At 34.4% G+C, this 26,607-nt stretch overlaps 1 protein-coding gene across 1 annotated transcript in view; it reads right to left on the minus strand.

Moving 5' to 3' along the window:
• Positions 1 to 26,607, minus strand: part of TRAPPC8 (trafficking protein particle complex 8) — a 61,150-nt gene that overhangs the window by 31,335 nt on the left and 3,208 nt on the right. Inside the window, exons 2-10 of the mRNA XM_015821932.1 lie at positions 25,991 to 26,185; positions 19,818 to 19,901; positions 13,927 to 14,016; positions 12,491 to 12,665; positions 11,331 to 11,484; positions 9,525 to 9,615; positions 6,790 to 7,043; positions 5,779 to 5,894; positions 599 to 749 (exon numbers count right to left, since the gene is read on the minus strand). Of these exons, the coding sequence (XP_015677418.1) occupies positions 599 to 749; positions 5,779 to 5,894; positions 6,790 to 7,043; positions 9,525 to 9,615; positions 11,331 to 11,484; positions 12,491 to 12,665; positions 13,927 to 14,016; positions 19,818 to 19,901; positions 25,991 to 26,185 (1,310 nt within the window). The remainder of the gene's footprint in view (positions 1 to 598; positions 750 to 5,778; positions 5,895 to 6,789; positions 7,044 to 9,524; positions 9,616 to 11,330; positions 11,485 to 12,490; positions 12,666 to 13,926; positions 14,017 to 19,817; positions 19,902 to 25,990; positions 26,186 to 26,607) is intronic.

Consider the following 26,607-nt stretch of genomic DNA (forward strand, 5'->3'; position numbering starts at 1 on the left):
GAGGGCTGTGTGAAGTGGTATATAAATAAGTACTATTGCTAAACTAACTTTCCAATTACTGTCACAACTTGCTGAGGCTCCTGTAGGAGCAATATCTCATTCTTTTTATAATCCCAAATTTAATTTTCCAGTGGCAAATCATATGACAATGACAATGACCCTACAACTAATGGCCAAAGTCTTTAGGGGAACTTGTAAATGCTAATTGAATAAATGGAAGCAACTACTGAATGGGCATTAACCTTTCTATTTGTCAGCCTATTTGCTTTAATAGGCAGTTAGCATGATTCTAGTATTGATACTGTAGAATGGGCACAATGGTTCAAACTGTCTTATCAAGTCTAAAAACTACAGATGTATTTTCTAAAAATTGTCTCCTCCCTGTAATTAAATTATATGCATTGGTAACAACTTCTGATTTCAATTAGCGTAATCCTAAGAATTCAGAACGGATTATATTGTTGTAAGCTACATAAGAGAAACAACTGAACACATAAGGTGGCAGATGGGTAATATTCATTTAAGAATTTTGGGGGGGTAACACAACATGTAGAAAAACACAAATATATTTTTTTCCCAAATATGCTAATGCACCAACCAGTGCTCCTGCTGCATACAGCATTGCTTGATCATTCAAAAAGTCTTTCTTTGCTGTATGATAGCAACTATATGCCAGTTCATAGTGCTGCACCAAAAAACACAAATCTGCCATTTTCCTGATTTGAAGCTCTGGTGCTTCTGGAGAGTATCTGAACATAAAAACAAATAAAAATGCACAATTTATCAAATAAACCATACCACATTCATAAAGATACGAGCTTCAAACCACATTGCAGCTAGTCCAAATTACCAATTTAATATTTATATATGTTCAAAGAAAAGCATAATGATAACAGCCATTTCTAGCCTATCTGTAACATTTTTAAATGAAAGATATATTGGTCCCCTGAAGTTATATATCATAGTTAACACTAACTGCTTGATTTCTCCTCTTCTCCTCTAGTTTCAAATCTGTTAGAAAACAGGTGTGCCTGGATACAAAGTTTTTCATCTACAAGAGAACAATTATATTCATGGAACAAGAAGAAATTAATTCATATTAAATATTTTATTAAAAAAAGGATTACCAATTCTAATTTCAACAAAACTATATAGAACAGTGTTTTTCTTTTCTTCTCTAAGGTCAAAATAAAACAGGTAGTCCTTGACTTAAAATGATTCATTTAGTGACCATTCAAAATTACAACATCACTGAAAAAAGTCACTTATGACCATTTTTCACACTTATGACCATTGCAGCATCACCATGGTCACATGATTAAAATTTGTCCACTTGGCAACCGTCATGTATGTGATGGTAACGCTGTCCTAGGATCATGTGATCACCACTGTAGCCTTCCCAGCTGGCTTCTGACAAGGAAAGTTCACTTAACAACTACATGGTTCACTTAACAACTGCCTGGCTTAGCAGCAAAAAATTGAGGCTCAAATTGTGATCGTTAAGTCAAGGACTACCTGTATGCTCTCTCAATGATACACTAACACTGGAAACAAAAATAAGAATATTGTTTTTTTATCCAGGTGTACAATTTGTCAAATTTATCCCAGGTCATGTATTTGAATGCCACGTACAGATACTCCTCAACTTACGATCACAACTGGAACTCAAAATTTCTGTAGCTAAATGAGACATTTGTTAAGTGAGTTTTGCCCCATTTTACGACCTTTCTTGCCACAGTTGTTAACTGAATCACTGCAATTGTTAAAACTAGTGACATGATTATCAAGTGAATCTGGCTTCTCCTTGATTCTGCTTGTCAGAAGGTTGCAAAAGGTGCTCACATGGCCCCGAGACAAGAGAAGTGTCATAAATACATGCCAGTTGCCAAGAATCTGAATTTTGATCATGTGGCTGTGGGGATGCTACAACAGTTTTTAAGTGTGAAAAACAGTCATACAGTATTTCCCCAAAAGTAAGACCTACCCCAAAAATAAGCCCTAGTTTTGGGGCGAGGCACACACCTAAAAATCAAGCGGGGGGGATGGAGCTTAACATTGTAGCCAGGCCTCCCATAGATCAACACTTGCCTCACCAACCCACTTCTTCTGCAGCCGAATAGGCAGCTTCAATCTGCAGCTAAAAATGGCGCTCCAGCCTACATTTTGCAGTCAGAGGCCTTTCTGGAAGGTCTCTGCAGCTGAGAACCAAGCTATGGATTCAATCCGTACCTCAGTACTTGGCTGCAGAGGCCATCAGGAAAGGCTTCTGACTACAAAATGCAGGCCAGAGCTCCATTCTCAGCTGCAGAATAAAGCTGCTCCTTCGGCTGCAGAAGATGTGGGATGGCTGAGCGGGTGGAAAAGATATACCCCAAAAATAAGACCAAGTGCCTCTTTTGGAGGCCAAAACAAAAAATAAGACTGGGTCTTGTTTTCGGGGAAACACGGTAAGTCACTTTTTCCAGTGCCTCTGTAACTCTGAATGGTCACTAAACAAATGGTTGTAAGTTGAGGATAGCAGTAATCAAAATGCAATTTACAGTTGTAGCATATACATTTTGAATATATCGAAAGCAGAAGCAACAAATTTGAAGATCATATATTCAACTATTTTAAAGATAAGTTTGTTATATTAGCAAGTTCATTTTTAGCATACAAAATATGTGATATACAGTATATTTGTTCAATATGCCCATATCTTTTGACCACACATGCAACCTCTTCCTACCTCCTCTTTCAGTGCTCTCTAAATAAATGAGAAAACTTTCAATTAACCACAGTTACTCAGTTGAGATTCCTGTGGACAACACATGATTTTTCACCAGTATGGTAAATAGTGCTGGATAGGAGCCAGTGGTTGGGGTACATATTGGCATTAATGATATCAGGAAAATAACTGGAGAATTTGAGGTGCCTTTGTCAGAAATGCTATCTGTATTGACACAGTACAAAGCAGACCAGCAAAACTGAGCAATCTCAATCTGAGAATGGTGCTGAATGTAGGGGAGGGATTTAGATTTGTCAGATATTGTGATACTTTTCAGGAGAAGCCACATTTGTACAAAAGGATAAACTGCTTTGAATCAGGAGGGTTCTAGAATACTATTGGGCAATATTAGAAAGGTGTTAGAGCAAGTCTTAAAGTGATCCCCTGAAAGAAAGTAGAGAAAAGACAAGTGGACAAAATACATTTGTTTACAAGGGATAAAACTGGAAGATTGTTAATCAATTTTGATAATAAAGTTGACTTGTTTTTTCTAATATGAAGTACAGCATCCTTTCTATCTTAATTCTGTTGCATATGCATGGTTTCTGATGATGATAATGATTTTTTTTAAAACAAAAGTTATTCTTTTAAAACATGTTATCCAAAGTCATTCTGGAGTTAGACAGCCCTTAAATCTAATAAAATAAATTTAGGGGGGGGGGAATCATCCCAGAGTGAAGGAACAGACCATCATGAAGGAACAAAGTTAAAAGAGCTTGCCACATACAATATCCAACATAGAAGCTTTTGTTCAAGCTTATTCAGGAGCCTCCACGTCAAATTGGGAAAATTAGAATGATTCATGTTGAAAGAAAAAGAAGTATTACAAACATTATACAACCCTGGGGGAATAAAAATTTCTCATGACATATCTCTTGAAAAAGGCTTTTAGAAAGACAGAAAGGGGTATAATGGAAGCAGAGTTATCCTATGTCAATAAGGGCATAGATTCTTCTGATTCATTGGGGGTATCCATATCAATCCGCAAAAGTGTGTTAGTACTAGGGAAATACTATCATCTCCCTGGCCAAGAATCTAAAGCTGTTGTATAGATGGAAATTAGTCATTAGTGACTGCAATCACCTTCATAAAGTTTGAGAAAAGGCATGTTCTGGATATGGCAAAAACCAAATCGCTTATGTCCTGGAACAGCTAGTCAAAAAAACCCAACAGAGCACTGGACTTAATTTTCAATTGTGCTCAGAATTTTATTCAAGATCTAAAAGTTTAGGAGAACTGATCATAATTTTATAATCATCAATTGGAATGTGAATAGATGCTTCCACCAACATGATCTCAGAAGAAAATACTTCCAAAAACAACGAAGGCATTATTGAAAAGAAAAAAGAAGGAATAGTAGTAAGGGCCATTTTCTTCATAATGCTTGAAGGTTATTCATAAATACAATAGTGTATCAGCTAGAATATACACCTAAAATCAGGAGAGGTACCATGTAGGCAAAAAAAGTCAATAAGCAGGTTCACAGTCAATAAGCAGGTTCACAGTTACTATTAAAGACAAGGCTTCTTTTTTTTAAAAAAAATGGAAATTTTGGCCAGCTGGGGATTACTGTACAATGAGGAATATAAAATGTGGCCAGAGAACTAGAGGAGGTCAAAAAAAGTGACACTCTCCCCAAAAAACCCTACTTTGTAAACACTGAAACAAAAAGTAACAAATTCTTCACATGTTTGATTTGGAATAGGAAACTAAGGAAATGATGGGGGTATTAAAGACATGTTAGAACGGGAGAAAGAAATAGCAAGTGAGTGAGTGAATTATTTGTGTTTATCTTCCCTGATAAAGATGTAGGGATTTTATTTTTCAGGAACAAGATCAGACAAGATGAGAGAAGAAAACGTAAAGAGATGGGCAAAAAGGGAACCTATCCCTCATTATACTGTATATGGTATCTACTTAAGAGTTTTTAAAGAACTTAAATGTGAATTTGCTGATCTTTTCACAAAATTATGCAACTGCTCTTTAACATTACCACCTGTTCCTAAGAAATGAAAAATGCCAATATGAGCCATTTTTAAAAATAAATTATAAAGGAAATTATAGGTCAGTTAGCTTCACATCTGTCCCAGGAAAAATGTCTTTTTTTAAAAAAAGCAAACATATAAGTACGAGCCTCCCTTGTCCTTGGCTCTCTGGATTCCATAAAGATTAAGTCTGTCTCACTAACCTTCTAGACATTTTGAGAGTGTCAACAAGCATGTAGACAAGGATGACATAATAGACCATATATACCTGGACTTTCATAAAAGCCTTTGACAAAATCCCTCACCAAAAGCTTGAGCAAACTCAGCTGTCATGGGGTAATAGGTAGGTGCTCTCATGGACTGACAACTGGTTAAAAAACAGAAAATAGAGAGTAGGAATAAATGGGTGATTTGTACACTGGCAGATAATGTAAACCACTAATACATTAATGGAATCTAAGCTGGCAGTGTCTGCCCAGAAAAGGGATCCTAGAATCACAGCAGACCACTTGATGAATGTTAACCCAGCATCCAGTTGCTATAAAATATATATATATATATATAAATAAATTCCATGCTTGGAATACTGAGATCAAAACTACTGAAATAGAAGCATCACTGTAAAAATGACCAATTACTTAGAGTAGAACAAATCAGGATCTTAAACCACAATTAAAATTTGGATAAATATCCTGGCTTGTTATGAAATTGTCAATAGCCTCCAATTTGGATATAAGAAAAACTATGGTTAAGAGAAAGTTTACTAATTTAATCATGATGAGCTCATAAAGAAGATCACAGGGTTGCATCTGTAAGCAAAAGATGGAGATGTAATGGAGATGTAATCATCCCAAAGTAGTTATTATTAACTGTGTTGATATTATTAAAATAACAAGGACATGCATTTTATCTTATTATTTTTAATTTAAATTTATTAGCCACACAACTGCAGTGGACATGGAAATCAGAAAAGGCAAAACCTAATAAATTTCAAGTATTCGCATTTTTATAAACAGGTCTACTTACAACAAACCAGATGTGCTTTTCAGTTCATTCACACCTTTCTCTGGAACTTTACCCCCAGTAAACCATTTTTTGGTTGCAGAAAATAAAGAGCGACTCAAGCCTTTTCTGGATATTAACTGAGAGATGGAAATATTTTCTTACTAAATTGCAATAGTTTATTATTCACTGAAAACACTTTTCAGAGATTTACAGCTGTTTTAAAAAACTATGTATTCCATGCAAAATACTAGATTCCAATCAAATCTTTATTACAGTCAAAGACCAGCACAAAGATAAAATAAAAAGTTTTTTGAAACAAAATACTATGACAAAAAATCCACAAAATTTAAAAAATTAAGAATACATTTGAAACATATATATCGTCTGCCTTTTTTAGACTTTTGTTTTTTACACATGTGCACATGCACACCTACAGAGAAAGAGTAAAAAAAAAGTCAGACAATTTTCTTTTTAGCTATACCTTCTGTCAAATATTGCTACCTATTATCTTCAGAAAGCATAATATATGCTTTATTTTAGGAAATGAATGAATTTACAGATCCACTCATCTATTGAGCATTGCTATATAATTCTCTTCAGCAGCAGATATTAATTCAAAAGCAAGAATGTTCATTATTTGTTTTTTGTTTTTTTGTTTTTTGTTATTATATATTTTATCAAAGTAATCTGAAGGGCTTTACATAAAAGGAATCTTGCCTTTGTTGGCTCTAGGTTTTGTTTGTTACTTCAGATCATTTAAAACACACTGTGTTGGTTTTCTAGAGCATTACATCATCTCTATAAATGAATGGCAATGATATTTGTATTACATTTGCATGTTAAATATCAATTATACTATGCACATGTACTTTGACATAAGCTGAACTAAGGACTTTCACTGAAATAAATAATATACAGGATTTGTTCTGAATATATTAAAGATTTTACATAACAGGTTTTGATTGTGAATCTAGTTTGAATTTCAGCTAAGCCAACCGCCTGCCCCAATTTTATAAAAATAAAATTACTTACCTGATCATTCAGTTGCCTAATAGTTTTCTCTATATGTGGTAAAAGTCCTCTAAAAGTGAATTCTTGTATGAATTGCCGAATTCGATCATGATCTGTGAGTGTCAAACAAGTGCCATGAGGTGTCCAAATATTTGATTTCTTTGATTCGTGCATAGATAGATTTGGTTTTATGTAATCTGTGCCATCGAAGCAACTACTGTCGCTAGCATGATCCAATTGAAGTGGGTGACTCTTAAAGTTATTTGATAAACCATCTAAGAAAAAGAAATTATATCCAATAACTATTCAATAAATAATGATTTGAAAACTGCTTAATCTTTAACTTACTATGGCAATTGGAACCAGACTTTCCATCACTAAACAATGAGGTTATAAAGCACAACCCCATCACTTAGTGACAGCAATTGCTGCAATCCCAGCTGCTGTTGTTAACCAAATCCCACAACTGTTAGGTGAGGCAACTTCCTGCTAACTTCCCACAAGAAATCAACGGAAGGAAGTTGCAAGTCACAGGAAGCTTAAAAACAAGCCAAGAAGCAGTGGAAGAGGGAATGGGACAAGGAGGTGTGCAAGGGGTGTGTCTGTGAGGGGGGTAAAGTATGTGCTAGAGCAGCATCCCGCAACCTTTTGAGCACCAGGGACTGGTTCTGTAGAAAAAGGTTTTTCCACAGACTGGAGGGGACGTCATTTTTACATGCTGCCTGCATACTGCAGATGGGGCTTTGCTTGTTTGCATGCACAGTTGCTGGCATGCCGCAGACAGTGCTGGTCTACGGACCGGGGTTTGGGGACCCCTTTGTTAGAGTGAGAGATGCAGGGAGGGTCGGGGAGGGTGTGTGGGACTCCATGAGGATGTGAGGGAGATGTGGTGAGGATCAAGAAAGGTGCATGAAGGTGTGAAGAGGTACATGAGCATGCAAGGAAGACACATCAAGGCTCAGGAAGGGCCTGCACAAGTGGCTGACATAGTGCAACCACAGAAGGACTGGAGGGGAGGTGCATGGGTGGAAGAGACTTGTAACATTCCCTGCTGGCTTCCCCATTGAATTTCTGGGGAAGTCAGAAGGGAAAGTTGCAAATGACAATCATGTGTTTGCAGGTTGTGCAACAGGTAGTAAATTGAGCCACTCAGAGCATGATTACATGACCATGAGGCTGCTGGGATGGCTAAAACTCCAAGGACCAGTTATAACCACCATTTGTTCACCACCACAGTCATTGAATGAATGGTCATAAACCGAGGACTACCTGTATTCATAATAAAATTTAGCTGTCTTGCAAGATTTCATACTTTCATAATATTTCTATAACTTTATATCCACATCAAACCCACAATGCACACACACATATATCAATAATGTCACAATAAAAGGCAAGTTTCAGCACCTTATTTACTAAAGTATCTTAATTTTTTTCCAGCCTCCAAAGGCTGCAGGGAATATGGTAGTAATATAGTGACAATCTTGAGGGGACATGACTGAATTTTTCAGTTTCAGGGTAGGTTTTAAAAGATAATTATTAGTGTGTTGCCTTAGTGGAAGCTTAACACACTTATTTTACCTTTGTTTTATGTTTTCCTCCAAAATACTAAAAAAAAAAAAAGAAGGTAGACAAAGGCTATTGAAGAAGTCTGCTCCTCTGGACTCTCCTCCTGTTGGCTTCTTGCTTTCAAATGCCCTGTGATAAGCTCTTATTTTTGCTTTTTAAAGCTTGAAGTTTGTATTTATAATCATACTGTTATAATCACACTGTTAAATAAATTGTATTGGTAGAATAGCTATTTGAAAAGTAGGATATACCATATTTATGTGAAAGGAAGATCCCTCTGAATTGAAGACCATTTCCGCAAAAGAGGAAATATTGTAAACCACAAGATTATAAGCAAGCAAAAATACCTGCTTCCCCACCTTGTGGCAACTAGAGTTACTAACTCCAGTCAAAAATATTCATCCTATAAAGTGTGCCTTTACCGCAATATGCATATACACCCCCCAAAAAAGAAATAGATAAAGTAAATAATAAGTTATGTAATTTCTCTCTGTAAGTAATCCCATTAACAAAATTAAATGATCCTCAATTGCATAAGACAAGGATTTTCTGTCCTGTACAGAAGCCACTACCTCATACAGAAACCTATAAATATACATACATTTTTCTCTCTTCATCCAACATATACAAGTAATCCTCAACTTGGGATCACAACCACAATTGGGACCAGAATTTCCATCGTATGTCAGGGTATTGGTAAAGCGAATGGTCAAGTGACAAGACCCAATTTTACAACCATTTTTACAACAGTCATTAAGTGAATCACAAAGCATTAGGACTTCCCAACCAATTTTGCTTGTTGGCAGCTGGCTGGGAAGGTTACAAATGGCAATCACATCACTACAAGATACTGCAACCATTATAAATGCAAACTGGGTGCCATGTGCCCAAACTACAATCATATCACTGTGGGGGTGATATGATAGTCGTAACTTCGAGGACGGGTCATAAATCACTTTTTCCAAACCATCCTAATTTTGAACTGTCATTATACAAATGGTTGTAAGTCGAGGACTACTTGTATAGTGAAAGGGAAAAGAAAGGAACTCATCTGCAATAAATAACATGTTCTTCGTGACAAATGATTCTTTATAAACTGGTAAAAGTATGGTAAATTCTAGTGTAATCAAAATGCGATATAAAATACTTAGAATGACAGTTGGTCTATTTATTTAAAAAAAATGCACCTTTGGAATCATTATCTAACCCATCCAGTGGTATGAAGTGATCAGAATTCTTATTTGAAATAACTGCATATGTGCCATCTTCATAAAGTTCCTGTCAGAATAAAATATACAAAAACACTTTCAATTTAAAAAAAAATATTATGCATCAAAATATTATAATGAAAAATGTTCATTAATTTTTAAACAATTTGGCCTTAAAGAGAAGCTTTGAAAGACAGACATACCATATTCTCACTAAATTATAGATCAATATTTAAACATTTGTACAGACATTTGGGAGGGGGGTAATACAGGTAATTCTCAACTTATGACCACAATAGAGCCCAAAATTTATATTGCTAAATGACACAGTTAAGTGCATTTTGCTCCATTTTACAATTTTTCTTGCCACAGTTGTTAAGTGAATCACATATGAAAAACAGTCATAAGATTCTTTTTTCAGTGCTGTTGTAACTTTGAACAATCACTAAATGAACTGTTGTCAAGTCAAGGACTGCATGTACTTTATATGTATTTTAATATATGAAGAATGGAAAATAAAAAGCATTACACTACATAGTTCTAAGATCTATTTTTGAAAGAGTGACCTATTTCATACTAAAAATTTCCATTAAATTAACTCAAAGTGTTTTCTGATCCCTTCCTTTAGCTTTCACTGTTGAAAGTCTCTTTGGCTGGAGCTAGCAAGACACAGACAATTTCAAAGATCTTCCTCTTTCTGGCAACCAATCTTCAGTCTGATAGCCTAAGAGGACAGTCAGGGAATCTGTCTCTCTACCATCTTCCTTTATTACCCAATAAAGGAGAATATTTGTAGTTCAGTGTTGAAATGAGGGGTCCTTTATTACCCAACTGATGGTTCTCCTGCTTTGACAAATCCCTCTACTCCTCAAAATCAAAACTGCTGGCAACAGGAAAGGCCCCAAGCTTGTTATAGTTATTACTAATAAAATTTTGATCTATGAAAGTATCTCATGGAAGTTATCGATGATGTCCTTAATCTCTCTTATTTTTAATTTGCAATTGGAACAGCTGTTCTATTTTATTGACAGAAGATATGTTTCAGGTATAATAGTGTTTGAGTTAAATAAAAATTATATGCCAATAATATGTCTCATTTTCAAATTATAGATTTTGTGCAATAGTTTGGTAATTTGTCAGGATATTCAATTAATTGGAAGAAGTTTTATAAGATTCTATAGGCTCTGAGGTTTCTATGGAAATTTGTAATAACTAGAGTTCAATTGTTGCAGAACTGGAAAGGGTAAATCCAAAAATCCCCAGGTTTTCATTTTAGAGATAAATATATCAAATTTACCTTGAAAATCAACATACATAGTTAAACATTTTATTGAGTTTATGGAAAAAGGCAAATGTTGTAAAATTAACATTAAGTCAAGATTAATATACTTACACAGAGATATACATATGCTAATGTATTTAAATTACTATTCATATTAGATGTGTTTGTGTGATTCTAAGTCTACTGTGTTTTGTTCTTCAAATAAACAGATAGTATATTCAAGGTTATTAGTTATTTCTAAGAACTCTGAACAAAGACTGTCCCATATCAATAGATGCTTAAAGCTGTTAAAAATATTAGGCACGTTTCTTAAGATAAGACTAATTCTCATCTAATATATTATATTTATATTCTCACCTAAAATATTAATTTTCTCATTTATTAAATGCTCGAGATAATTTTTAAAAGGACTTTGCAGTCAACATGTCAGAAATATAAAATGGACGCGGAGTGGTTTTAATCTAATAAACAAATGATGGATGGATGGATGGACAGATAGATACCTGAGTTTGTAAACTGTTTTTCTGAAGGTATTGGCTCCAAGGATCAGGAATCTGTTCATCTATTCCTCGATTAGACACACGAGAATTTATCTTAAGCAAGTAGCAACCCTGAGTTCCATATCTCTGTTTCATTTCTTCATATACTGAATCAGCTCTGCAAAGATGTTAAATATGGCCAAGAGTAAACTATGACATTTTAAAAGACTTAAAGAGAGAATAGGAGAAACTTCAATGAGAAGAAATTTATTAAATATGAATACAATTATGAGTAGCACAAGAATGGTTTCTGGTTGAAGTAAGAGGCAAAATTTGAGCTTTGCATTTTTAAACACAAAAGGAAAAATATGATATAGGGGTGATTAAGTAGAGAAAATATTTTATTCTTGGATAATTATTTTTCCTTCTGCTAGCAGATGGAATATACCAAATTATAATTGCCACTTGAATGATTTTAGCTTCAATTTCTTTTAGAGGCATCAATGAATTACAATTATGTTATCGAAAGAAAATTTATTGGATAATAAATTATTTTATGAAAAATCCAAGAATGGGTGCATAGTCAATAATTAACATTCATTCATCAGGAAAACTAGAATAAGTGCAGTGTAAATGAAGTCAAGACAAAGTAAGATACTCAGGCTGGAGTCCTAGTTCATTATTCCCCTAACTAGCCAGAATGCAAGCATGTTTTAAATATATTGCCTTGAATGATAGTAATGGCATAAGCGTGGGAAAAAATCCTTTCTTTTTATACATATTTTATAACCCAATGTAGAATTATAAAAGGAATGTAAAAAAGAAATTAAAACATGACTCTATCTTGTAGAAGTCTCCTAGGCTAAAGATTCTCCATGTTTAATACTATTTAATTTTTAGAAAATTCCATTATGTATAGTAGAAGTTAAAAATATTAAATAATGAACAATCAATTATTTTTTCTTCCAAACTCTTTTCTATAAGGTGATGGAGAATGGCTTTGGACAAGCAGCAACTTATTTCCCACAGGTGAAAATCATTTAAATCCACATTACTGATTTCTCTTAATGACCAAACTATTAGGTGTCTTTAGGCTACCTTTTCATCTATTTTAAATCAAATAAATGGACAAGCTGAAATTAATATTTCAGAAGCCTAATGAAATATTAGCGATGCCTACTCACCTTTGTTCCTCTCCTATACTCACATCATGCAACAACACGTAATATTTCAATGTGTTTGGAATAAACCATTTTGGATAGGAATATTCATTACTATGTTGAATCCGATGTTGCTCTTGTGATAGTTTTAGAAACTGTTCCACAGGTTCAGATTCACTAGATGATACCACGAGCATACCTTACTTAATGTTAAGGCGGAATCACAACTGAAAAAGTTAGTTAATGACTAATACGAATACTAAAGAAGTATGGAAAATGCTGGATGTAGTTGATCACTTTAGTGACAATGGCAAAGGCATCAATTCATAATGCATGTGAAGGCAATGGTAAACCTGTATCCCCTGGCATTAGATCCGGGCGGCAGTGGCCTGGAAAAGGCATCTGGAATCCGCATCAGGCCGCGGAGGGGTGCGGAAGCATTCTCAGCTTCAAATCCGGGCAGCAGCGACCTGGAATAGACCTCCGGACCCAGATTGGGCCACAGGGGGGGGCAGAAGCATCTCCCAGCCTCAGATCCGGGCCGCAGTGGCCTGAAAAAGGTCTCTGGAGCCCCAATCCAGCCTCTGGAGGAACATGGAAGCGTACCCTAGCTTAGGTTCCATTCTCTGTTGCAGAGAACAGAGGCCTAAAGTATCATGAGGTCACGTGAGATCAGTAGCGTGAGATCTCGTGCAATCTTGTGTTATTTTAGGCCTCCATTCTCTGCGAACACATCGAAGACCTGGAGCAGCCAAGAAAGCGAAGGATCTCGATCTTCGCAGGGTGAGTATTGAAGGACTGGTGCCTAGGGAGACCCCGGACGGGGTGGGGAGGGAGGGAATAACCAGGGTGAATGTTGCAGAGTCACTGCAGTCGCTCATAAGGGTGAATGACTGCCATGGTGCTGCAATATTCATAACTTCGGGACTTGCTCGTAAGCACTAGGGGCGCTCATCACATAACTTTGAATGAGTGTTAAGTGAACACTCGTAACTCAGGGATTACCTGTACACTGGCTTCAACTGGATTACAGTTGTAGTCCTGCCAAAGTTATTCATAAATTCAGTCTAGTTACATTCAAGATAACTGTCAGGTTTCATCATAGTCTCATATATTATTACTTGTCTTATACCCTACAGTTATTCATCCAGCTTTTTTGATTAATTTTTACCTTGGCTCAATATTTTAGACATTTTAAGTTGTCCTCTGTTTATAATCTTCTAAAATTTCAGAATCTGACTACCCAAAAACTTATTGCAAAGGATTATATGCAGAGGATTACATGCAGAGGATTGGTTCCAATATTTTATTGTGTACCTCGGACAGATATGTCTAATCACTATACCATGTTTTCAAGTGGTATTTCCTCCTCTTGGGTCACTTCTTCTTGAGTTATTCAAACTATAGAGACATGGTCTATCTGAAACTAATATATCATGTCCATCCATTTCTAAGGATACAGGCTACATAATGGTTTAGGAACTCATGGTCTGATGCTGGCATAGATTGAAGAAAGCTCTCTCGATAAGCTTCAAACCATGGGGTGGTAGCTGAAATAAATGAGAAATTTAAAAGATGGTTATAAACCTTTTTGCTATAAAACCATTCCTGCTACTTAAGTTATTACAAAAGAAGGCTTGAGAAAATATACGAAGTTATCAGCATTATCAATTACTTAATTAGAAGAATTTTACTTTAGGAGTTTTCAATATGTCCCATAACCATGTATTAGAACAACAGAAAGCTTTTAAAATTGCATCTATGTTTTTATATATAATTATGTACATTTTCATTTATCTCCATGGAAGCAAATCAAATAAAAAGTTAAAGATAACCTATGAATCTATGAGTAGTATGGTGACAGTTTATGCATACCTATTAAAAAATACAAGGCATTAAGTTCAACAAGAATTTACTTACAGGTAATCCTCACTTAACAACCGCCCTATTTAGTGACCATTCAAAGTTACATCACTGAAAAAGTAACTTTATGATCATCCTCACACTTACAACCATCGCACCATCCTGCAATCACATGATCACATTTGTGTCCTTCACAGCCAGCTTCCAACAAGCAGTGTCAATGGAGAAGCTGGTGATAAAAATCACAAGTCATGGTCACATGATGTCTTGCTTACTTATGACTATAGCAGAAATGAGGTCATAAATCTATGGTAGTCATGTGATGTCTTGCTTAATGACTACATTGCTTAGTAATGGAGTTGCCGGTCTCGATTGTGGTCATTAAACGAGAACTACCTGTATTATTATATGATGGCATGTGCACCTAGAGAAGCAGTGGGGGAGTTTGGCAACACATGAGCTTTTCCAGAGAGATCCAATTTTCCAAATTGGATGGGGGAAGGGGAAAGAGATTTGGGATAGCCACATACTTGACTCTCTCAAGAAATACAGTATTTAGTGGATTAGAAGATAATCACTTTAGTTTGGCAAATTCGGTGTAAGCAAATAAAGGATTCAAGTCAATTAGACTTTACTGTGATGACTCTGGGCTTGGGCCTGACATATACAAAGGATAGCCACTTACATTTTGTAAAATTTTTACAACTCGTAATATATATTTTTTGCATTATGAACCATAAACATTCTTAATATAAACTGATCATTAGGTTATTTTTACTCATATCAGAAATATAGGAAGCAGTAATAAGTATTTTATTATGAAATATATATGCAGCCCATCTTGCTATCCAAAGTGATATTTAAAAAATATAGTATCTTTTAAGAAGCTAAAACTGTAATTACAATAGTATTTTTAACAATACAGGTACAGTAATCTTCATTTAGCAACCATTCACAGTTATCACAGTGATGAAAAAGTAACTTTACAAGAATCCTCACATTTATAACCGTTGCAAGTCTGTAAAGCAAAGGAAAGCTGAAGTAAGTTCATAAGACATGCTTTCACTTGGTGACTGCTCTGCTTAATGACCAAGTTGCTGGTCCCAGCTGTGGTTGCTAAACAAGCATTACCTTTATTAAAATCACCGGTCCATAAAGTATAAATTTATAAATAAATAAATAAATAAATATTATTGGCCGCCCATAGGGTAACTCTGGGGGGGGCTTACAGTTACATCTTAGTTAAAACAAAAAAAATGTTAAAATCAAACCTAATAACGAAAAACACATGGGGAGGGCGGGGGCAGAGTGGGGGGGAGGTAGGATCAGTTATTACTCAATCAACCACCTCCATTTTGCTGATCCCTCACTGGAGCCCCAAGGCAACTGACACAGCCATGTCTTTAGGCCCTTACGAAAAGATAGGAAGGTTGGGGCCAATATGATACGATAATACATTATTTCTTTCTTGCAGAAAACCCATTTTCAAAGGCAGCACTATTATGCTACACATAATAATTAAGATTTCATCATCATAGCAAATCCTTCAAATTGATGCATTTATTAAACAAAACACTCTTCATAAATGAAAAAGAACTACATCTTTTACACAAAGAAAGTAGAGAATAAAGATGAAAATTGCAGATTAATCACAGCAAATATTTGGCTGCAAGTTTCTAAATAACCTATAGCAAATCCAAATGATAGCAGTACAAAACAAAAACAAAAACCAGAAGATAGCAGAAGTGAGTTCAGAATCCTCTCTGCTGCCAATGATTATTGGATTTTTGAACCTCAATAGCATAAAACAATGACTAAACTAATTTTCCAACTAGGTACTACTGCACAGTGAAATGGGTTTAATACTTCATTCTCCTAGCAAAGCTCAGTGTGATTTGTACCACTTCTAGACAAATGCCTCAGATATACAGTATAAGAATCTTCACTCAGCCAAATGATTTGGGTTTATACAGTTGCTATAGTATTAGTATTTCAAAGAAGAGATAAATGAAGCATCAGGCAGATGTAATACTTCTGTTATTGGACTCTGCTACTATGTAATATTTATTCCAGCTAATTTGTACTATGAGACAGAAATACAATTTGAAAAAAAATAGCTAGTGCTAAGTTAAAAAATGGACCAAGAAATTTTTTATATTTTCGGTGAGAGAGGATTGGAAGGACTAGCATATGATTTCAGTATCTACTATAGATTTGCTAGTATTTAAATGTAATTATTAGTCATTATTCAATGAATCACTCCAACTTTTAGATATTTTTCAAAATACATATGCACTTTTGGATTCCATTTATTAATATTTGCCATTCTCAAATATTTCTTGCTTGTATAGGAGGCAAAACTGAAACAGTTCTACAGATATTTTCCTGAAATTCAATATTTCAGAATTAGAATTAATAATTTGTTTACATTAGTTTAAGTATGCCTTAAAAATAAAAGTGATGCTACCTTTAATAGAAAAATAATTAAGGTAAAATGTGTCATGGCATTTTAGGAATGTTCTGACAGTAAAGAATATAATAGAGGCATGTATCAATTTGAAAAAAAAATGCATACAAAATCACAATGCTGAAGAGTGCCACAAGATGTAAGAATAGGAGAACTCTATTTTTTTACAGACTGTGCAATGTTCTCATTAAGAATCCAGAAGAGCATTATGCATGCATGCATTACACATTGGTAGAAGTTTATTCTATTTCAGAATAAAATTAATCTTTAGGAAAAAAATCATTATCAAGTCATTAGCTGTTTTATTATTATACTGATTTGACTATTTTGTGATGTGCAAATGCAGTATTTATTTTTTTAAACTTTTAAAAAGTGAATATATGTGCATAAAGTATTTTAAATGTATCCATGTATGTGATATGGTAAAGGATTAAAGATAAACCCCTTTATCTCAAGTATTTTCAAAATCAATATTGCAAATATTTCACCAAAGCCTAAACTGGGAAAAACACAAATGCATATAAATAGATGAAGTCATGTGACTGCTTCTTCCTGCAACTGAAGTGTAAATGTTTTCTGATATATTTAAAAGGTGGCAAGAAGGGACAAAGATACTTCTGCTTTCAGCAGCTTAGCTATTGAGTAATAATAACTATTTTCAGATGGCAACAGTGTTTTGCAACAAAAGACTCAGTGCCTTCTCTCCACTGAGAGGAAAGGACAATATTTCAGTGCCCTTCTTAAAGAAAAATATTCATTCATTCATTCATTCAATTTCTACAGCCGCCCATCTCAGTCAATTGACTCTGAGTGGCTTACAACTCAAAACATATATTACAATTAAAAATACTAAATACTAGTCTTTTAAAACAGCAAAAACTCTAAAAAATATCCAGATTAAATAAAAACAGGAGCAAAATATTTGACCAGCTAGTAATATAGCCAGGAAATTGGGCCCTTAACACATTCAGCACTCCAGCGCAAAATCAGTTGTGACCACTGTTTGAGGACAACTTATAGTCAAATATAGTCAGTGTGTTAAACCTATCTTTTATGGAAGAACCATAAATATATGAAAATTAGTAGTAACAATTTGTACAGAAGTATCCATAAATTTATGCTTCCACTGTTCAACAAGCCTTTGCAATAGACCCCTGCAAATCACAACTATATAGCAGTACTATATCCATCGACATACCCACATAAATCACAATGCTACTTCCTTTTAGGATGAGCAATGTTATACAGAAAACAACACCACCATATGATGTATTTATCTATCCTTGCAAAAAATCTTTGCTTCCATATTAATTCCTTCACTTCATACTTATTTTTTGTTCTACAAATGACTCTCCTCCCTCTTTTTCCGCATCTTATTAATTCTAAACATACTGTCAGTTTCCTAAGCAGATACTCACCAGTCACCATTACTTGTTCTTAGCTCTTAAAATGGTCCAGCCATTTTTTTAAATTCCATTTCCTTGTTCCCATTTGTTCATTCCTATCACATTGTTGAATATCTTTCCCCCATTGGATAGCATTATTTCAGAAGATTACAAGATTTTTTCTCAAGCTCCCTATTTTGTTTTCCATTTTCATTATTCATAACATGCAACTATCACCAAAATATGGGTTCTTTCTCCTTTTGTATACACTAACAACTCCTTAAATTCATATTTTCCAGACTTTACATTTTAAGACCTTTTATTCATAATTAGTCATGTATTCAACAACTCTACTTTGTAAGATGAGGCTATCTTCAAATCTATTATATCCCTCCAGTTTGATTTAGTTTCAGACATACCGTATACCCTATTTTCTTTTTATTCATAAATTCATTTGTACCATTAACTCCTCTTATATTCCAAGTTATAATTTTCCTTACACTTCAGTTATCACCAGATCAGAATAGAGACACTGAGATTTACTGCCCATCATTATTTAGGTCAATCAGTGCTTCACATAAATACTTTTTAATCTAGACAAGATGTACATTATACCTGTGGCATAGGAAAATAGCAAGGACAATACTGATCAATTTCAGCCAGTATGTCACAACATGTGCTCACAGAATCTTGGAAAGTCAGAATCTTTAATCTAGAAATTATCTTTCAAACAAACATATTACATCCCATCAATTAAGAGATAAATGCAATAAACTGACACACAGTCAGGATACATCTTATCTAGTTCATAAAAAAGAAATCTAGGTACAGGAGAGAAAGACAAATGATTTACAAAATCAGAATCCCAGCAAAACGTTTAGTAAGATTTATTCATGCTACTTATATAAAAGAATAAAGGACATCAACAGACTATTTAGAACATAGGCAGCTGAAATCCCACCTTTTTCTCTAATGCAACTTTCTTTTAGAAGGCAAGTAGCATGTTAGAAGAGAAAATAATTTTCAGAAATGCACCTCAAGTATTATTCCATAGATTCTAATGGTAACACACAATTTTATTCATACAAATTTCACTGTTATTTTTAAGAGAAATACTGTATCATTGCTCTTTTCTGCAAAAATGCTTTAGGAATAATCAGTTGGTTTTTTTTAAAGAAAACTTTCTTGAGAAATACAACCAAATTTAGCAAAGCACATATGTAAGAATAAATTTATTATGCGATAATAAAGGACCAAGTTATTTTAACAAGAAAATGAACAGAAATTCACATATAATTCCAAGAGCACTTCTGATACCATGTATGCATAAACATTATTTAAGAAAAGAAAAAGGAAAGTATTTTCGATGCAGTAGATATTATAAAAGTCAGCATGCACAATCAAATTAATCAGAAATTGAAAATATGATTGTTTCTGCACTTAAAATTTCACAATCAAAGTCAGCAATAGTATATGAATCAACTAGAGAAACACAACCACCACCAATATTCTTCCAGGAAAAAAAGACAATTTTAAGAAAGCACTACACTACAATTGGGTTATAAGGAAATATGGAAGTATTATATAACAGAGGAACAGAAATGGTATAGAAACCCACACCTATCACACAAAATACCTGAATAAAATGTGGATGTGTTCAGTCCCATCAGTGTGTCTTTCCAACTACTGTACCAGGGAACACTAGCTTTAACTGAGTGATCTGACAGAGAAAACATGGAATTATTACACTAAGAAAATAGAGCTTGAAATATCTTGCTCACCATGTTATATTTCCTAAATTTTAATACACGCATAGCCAATATGTATTTAGTTCAAACTGATCTTTTTGGAATAGTTCACACTTTCTGAACAAAACTTGAAAAATACATTAACATATCTATTTGCAGCATATTGAAGCTGGTATCCTGTTGGAACAAAAATATATGAAATGTAGCTAATTTTCAAATTTATGATAAGGCAAATGTACATAAGTTAAAGCATAATGAAGTTTTTATGGGCAATTGATATCTTTCCAAAAATTAAGGAAGTTTAAATTAGTTGGACTTACTATGAGGTGCTATTTTAATCACCAGAAGATATACCCAACAGGAAAAAATTAACTTCATTTCTTCCCATTACAAAACAAGGGTAAGAATTCTGCTTTCTGTGGAAGTAGCCCTTCCTAGCTTAGTTTTTACTGACTTTGATAACAACCACTTTAACACTCCTTATATATATCAATCAATAACATTTAAACATAGCAAAGAAAGTTAATTCAGAAATGACACACATTCATATCCCATACATAAGATAAATTTGTACTCTCTAGAAATCTGGGTGGGTAGAGAGGTAACTAGAGAGGCACATTATAGTAAATCTTATTTATATTCTCCTTCACCAAAGATATTGCTGACAGCTGGGTTTGGCTAAAATAAATTTAACATTTTAGTTTATGTTAATAATATACTACTGATTTATTCCAATTTAAGCGTATTAATGTCAAAAGGGATATTATTCAAAAAATTAATTGAAATGTGCAAATCAACGGTCCAGGAAAAACTGCTACATTTGTATACAAAAAATCAGAATTTTGTACACTGTTGATTTACTCTAGTCTAAACCAAGCTATCCACTGGAATCTGCAATTAATTTTCCTCCTTCCATTAATGGGAATGGGTTACGTAATCAGAAATTATTTGTTTAATGCAAAGGTGCTTCTACATGCTTCTGACCCATCAAACCCAAACAGCATGGCTAATCACAAGAGATTGTAGGAATTAATCCAGAAACATCAGATTCTGGCACCAAGTTACCTAGCCCTGAAACCAAGTTATCAGCCGGAAGACTCAAATCCAGGAAGCTCCCACTGGCAACTTGCACAACATCTGCCCAACAACTTTTAACATCGGTTCCCAATGGAAAGCCAAATGGGTCTCTGAACACCCAGACGTGGGTAGATATATAAATGACCCCACAAAAAAGATGCCAGGTTTTGAACTACCACATCGGCAACGGACAATCCTGAACAGGATTTGTACTTCATATGGCATCTGCCAGGACTCTCTGTATAGATGGGGCATACTATCTTCCCTCAGTGTGACTGGGGGTCCCAGGTCAAACTGTAGATCACATTGTATGTGTACATGTATGTGTACGCTTTTGAGAGCAGGCAACAGGATTTCATTTTTAATGTGTGCCAGTGTGCCCACAGTAAAAAAAATAACAATAAAGGTTATCTATCTATTGGGGCCGGCTGCAAGCTGAAGGGATATACCAGTCCGGTATCTGATTTTTTTTTTTAATAAACAATGCTCTGCTTCCAAGTTAGATGGCCTAGACTTTGGTATTTGAACAAAGGTCTTTTTTATCATGTATATTTTATTGTGTTTTACTAATCTAGGTGAAATGTAAATATATATTGCTAGTCCATGTATGATATGCCATATGCTAAATAAAATAAATAATACCTAGTCCTGACTTAGGATTTATTTGTAGGACAAATCCTGGTTATTGATCTCTTTACAAGCCAAGATTCATTATCACAAACAGAATGAAAAACTATGTCTTTATCTTAGCTGCATTCCGTTTAATAATTAGCTCTGAAGGGTTTTAAAACTTATAAAATCAAATCAAAATCCTCTCCTCATTTTTTTTTACTAGTTGGTAGCTATTTTCAAACAAAGAAAAGCAACATTATGCACAGTGAATCATAAGAGATCAGTTTTACTCAGGAAGATTCTTTGGTTTTCATGGTATTTATATTCATTCTAACTACACACTAATAATATGGAAACTAAAAACAGGCACAAGAAATTGATGTTACATTGTTATAATTGCAAAGAATGTTAATATTAAAAGGATTGAAAGATACCAATTTGCTATCAATTACACAATTATCTAAATTCTAAGGCACCTATCTACATTTGAACAAGCATTCTTAACCAGGAATCTCTGTCAGAAGACTATATAAAAATATGGTGGACTTATATCACATACATTCTTAATATCTGCTTTCTTCTTCTTCTCAACCAAACTTATTTAAATGTAAACAAATCAATATATAAATGTACACGTGTATGTGTAATGAGTATTCATATAAGCTCTTCCTTTTTTCTCTTTTTCAATTTTTAAAAATTTTTGTCTACTAGGAACTCTGAAGGATTCAATTCTGGCCTTCGATCCCTTCCTTTCAACACACTGCTCCTGGATGGCCTCAAATCCATGCCTTTCAGTACTAGGACATTGAAGTATTGTAAGGGTATTTCAGAGTATTTGTTTCCAGCATTTAAACTAAATGGTCCAAACTAAATGAGTCTTTCCCCAATCTATATTGCATACCAAACATCTTTTTGTCTTCAAGTCTGAGGTGCTGCCTGGTGCACATGTAAATGCACACGTGCACATGTAAATGCTGGCACGCCACTAGCAGCCCCGTTCGCGCATGTGCAAAGGGGCCACGCACACCCACCTGGCACTAGCAGCCCCACTCGCACATGAGCAAATGGGCTGTGCACATTTGCACATGCACAGATAGGCAGCATGCAACTACCTGGTGCTAGCAGCCCCGTTTGCACCTGCGCATATGCGCAAACAGGGCCACAGGCACTAGTGTGAGTGGCGGGGAGTGTGCACGCATGCGTGCGCATACTGGCCAGCCATTTCCGTGGTCCGCTGGCCAAGAGGCCGCAGCCCGGTGGTGGGCTGCAGCCCATAGGTTGGAGACCCCTGTTATAAGGTATCATCTTTACGGAGATAGCATCTGATTCATGTTCTTCCTTCACTTCAAGTTTTCATCTTAAACTTCTCCAGTATTTCTGCTTGAGTGTGTTTACTCACTCAATAAATACTGTATATCTCATTGTTGCTTTCCAAACATGCTTTACTTATTTATTAACAATATTACCATCTCACTTTTAAATTTGCACTTACGTGAGTTTATCTTTAACTTCCTTTCCTTTCCGGAATGGGACACTTCTGCCTTTATAAAGTGCAAAAATACTCCTCTCCCTTTGACAGGAACACAAGCCTACTGCAATCTTTTTTCTCATCTTAGTCTCCTGATGTTTATCCAGGAATATGCAGTCAAAATAATCCATCTTGCTTAATGCTCTGATCACATGATGACATTCTTATCTTTAAATCCCTATACTGACTTCCTGCACATTCCCTTCAAAGTTCACAATAATGTTGCTCAACCACGCCATTTTAATATAGCCTGTACATAATCTTTATTCCTTCCACCCTATATGATACCTCATGTCAGTTTCTTCAAATTCCTCAATATACTATTTATATCTCTGTGAATCATTTTAAATCCTTCATTAGTTTTACAATGAAGCCAATCTGTGAAAAATAGATTTCTAAGCATAAGCAATTAAAATAAACATTTGCTTTATTACATTGAATGCTAGACTGAAAACACTTTGAGGAAGAGAACTGTTCTCTTGTACTCTGAAGGTACATATAATCAAGATGCTACCATACATGTAAATAATATAATAGTAGTTTTGTTATAGTGCATTCTTCACCTATTTCAAGTACAACCAGTTAAGAGGAGCGAAAACATAAAGCATTGTTCAAATACATAAAGCCTGGAGTATAATTCAATTTATATACTGAGTTCAACAGTATTGCAAAACTATAGCTTTAGTTATGCATGACTATTTTTGCTGAATTAAGATGTTTAGGAATTACATCATCCAACAAACAAAAGCTCAAATATCAGTACTGAATTGGAACCCAAAAATGTAATGATTTTGTGCAAAACGACTTGACAAACACTACTAAATTATATAAGTTAATTTTCACAATAGTGTGGATGCAGAATAAAAAAAATCTATGCAGGCTAACAGATATGTACAGGTAGTTCTTAATGAATCCAACAAAATGGTTAAGTTCACACTATTCAGTCATATTTCTATGGAAAATAAAATTGGCTCTAGCTTGAAAGAAAAAGGCAAATGATTTTTTTTTAATACAATTGTGTGTGTGTGTGTGTGTATTACTCTAAAATATAAAAGAAAAAACTTTGAATTTAAGTCTAATAAAAAGCAGTTATAGAAACCTAAATAAAAGCAAAAAATTATACCAGAAATCGGGGTATTCCAAGCTGATTACATCATATTTTAGTGTTGCTATATCCATATTCATGTCATTCAATATCAAATTTTTGTTCTAATGTAAGTTCTTCTTTTCAAAAGTTGTACTGTTTTCCTCTTTTTTTCCCTCCATTTTGTATGCACAAAGATTAAAAGCATATAAAAACTGAAATGCAAGTGCCTAAATACTACCCTTAGCTGCATATACACTAACCTTGCATTAACTGAATCACATTAAATGGATCTGGTATCACTTTATAATCTGCACTAAGTTAAATATTACATTATTCAAATCCGCATTAATTGTGACCAATCCACGCTGAAATGTAATATAATTTTATATACCTTTCACTATGACAATAAACTATTGGAATTTGTGTACTGAAAACATTCATTAAATGGTTTTTTTTAGAATGAATGCTAAAAAAAAGGTAAAGAAGTTTTAAGATAAAAAGAAAACCTCAACTGAAAAATAGTAAAAGCCCTTTTACGATATTTTAAGACAGAAATATGTTTTTTTGAAGTTCACCTCTTCTCCATTCCTGTTAAAAGTTTTTTTCCAATGTCACTTCCTTGCCTCTCTCAGTGATCTGAACTATATGCTAATGAATCTTAGTAGCAAAACTATCAAGATTTTAAAAAAAGTTTTTGCATACTGAGCTCAATTCCTAAGGACTTCTCAAACATATCAATGTAACTTTTCTGGATACAGTTTTTTGAAACTAATTTGTCATAGCTTTCTTCGTACAGCTATGACACTGGAATTTTTGGTTAACTTCCAATACTAATCAGATCTGATCCAGCTTGATTTCTCAAGATCAGCCAATATGAATTTGAAGGAGACTTAAAAACAGAGAAATAAAATTATTCCATAGTACAGTCAGAATTCGGGGCTAATAGACCTCTTCTACCATATTACTAACATATATTCTATTCAGGCAATACTTGGGGCTGAGTCCTATTCCTTCACATCTTCTTACTAAAGGAAGATGAATAAAGGAAGAGAAACAGCAGGAAAATATTGCCAATGATCAGTGCTATCTCTGAGAACTTTTCTGTACAAAGTAGGATTCGGTCTAAATTACACCTCAGAGATTGCTTCCAATTCTATGATTCTGCACAAAAATACTGAGTGGATAAAAGAGGTAACAGGGATTACAGTTGATAGCAATAATAACAAGCCTAAACTATTTTAATACTAAATGATATATTAGGAAAACATAATTCCAAATATATGTGATCAAATCTTTCCTTGTTTTTGATCAGGGGTCCCCAACCCCCAGTCCGTGGACCAGTGCCGGGCTGCAGCATGCCAGAAACCGGGCCGCACAAACAAGCAAACCTCATCCATGGGATGCAGGCAGCACACAAAACCATGTATTCTCTGGTCTGTGAAAAAACCTTTCTCCATGGAACCAGTCCCTGATGCCCAAAAGGTTGGGGACCTCTGTTTTTGATAACTGAAAAAATAAGGTGTTTTATTAAGAAACAAAACTGAAACATTTTCAAACTCTGTAAATATGAAGCATACAAACTATATTTACAATAGTCAGACTTTTGTAGAAGGAACTGTACTTTTCCCACAAAGAACATGTGCATGTGTATATATATATATATAGTGTGTGTGTGTGTGTGTGCACGCACATGTCTAAAATATTCATTTTAAATGATTTATGACATCTAATATATACAGGATCTTTTTGTTACTTACCACTAATGTTGAGATCATAATCTCCTGCAGTAATCACGTTAGCTAATAATCCTTCAGCAGGCTGGCTAACAGTCACCACATCATTCAGAAGTTTTCGAATAGTTCCAGGCTGAGGTGGCTGAGTAAGAATGTTGTTGACAGCTATTTTCAAATTTTTGATTATGTGAAGTTGATTGTTAGGGTCTCTCATATGCACTGAAATAAGAAAATAAATACGTTTAAAAACTAACCTGTTCTGATACTATGTATTTAATACTTAATTTTAATTGGATATAACTCCAAATGTTCAAAATATGAATAGATTACAACAAGAGGACTTTCTGAGATTTAACTTTTTGTTTTTATTATAGATTACAAATGCGTATGTGGAAATTTTAAACTTAACCTTTTAAAGAGTACATTCAGGGTCAAATAAAAATAAATAAAAATGTTCAAAGTAAAATAATGACATGTTTTCAGTAGCAGGAATTTATTTGACTCAAATATAAATTATTTCATTAATGCACTTTTCTGTGTGCTTCATCTTAGCTTGGCGCACCGGGAGGAGAAGAATAATTATGTGCGAATGCTATTTGTTGATTTTAGTTTGGCATTCAACACAATCATTCCTCAGCATC

This window comes from Protobothrops mucrosquamatus, unplaced genomic scaffold (assembly GCF_001527695.2).
Source record: "Protobothrops mucrosquamatus isolate PMUCROS unplaced genomic scaffold, P.Mucros_1.0 scaffold1427, whole genome shotgun sequence".
Lineage (NCBI taxonomy): Eukaryota > Metazoa > Chordata > Lepidosauria > Squamata > Viperidae > Protobothrops > Protobothrops mucrosquamatus.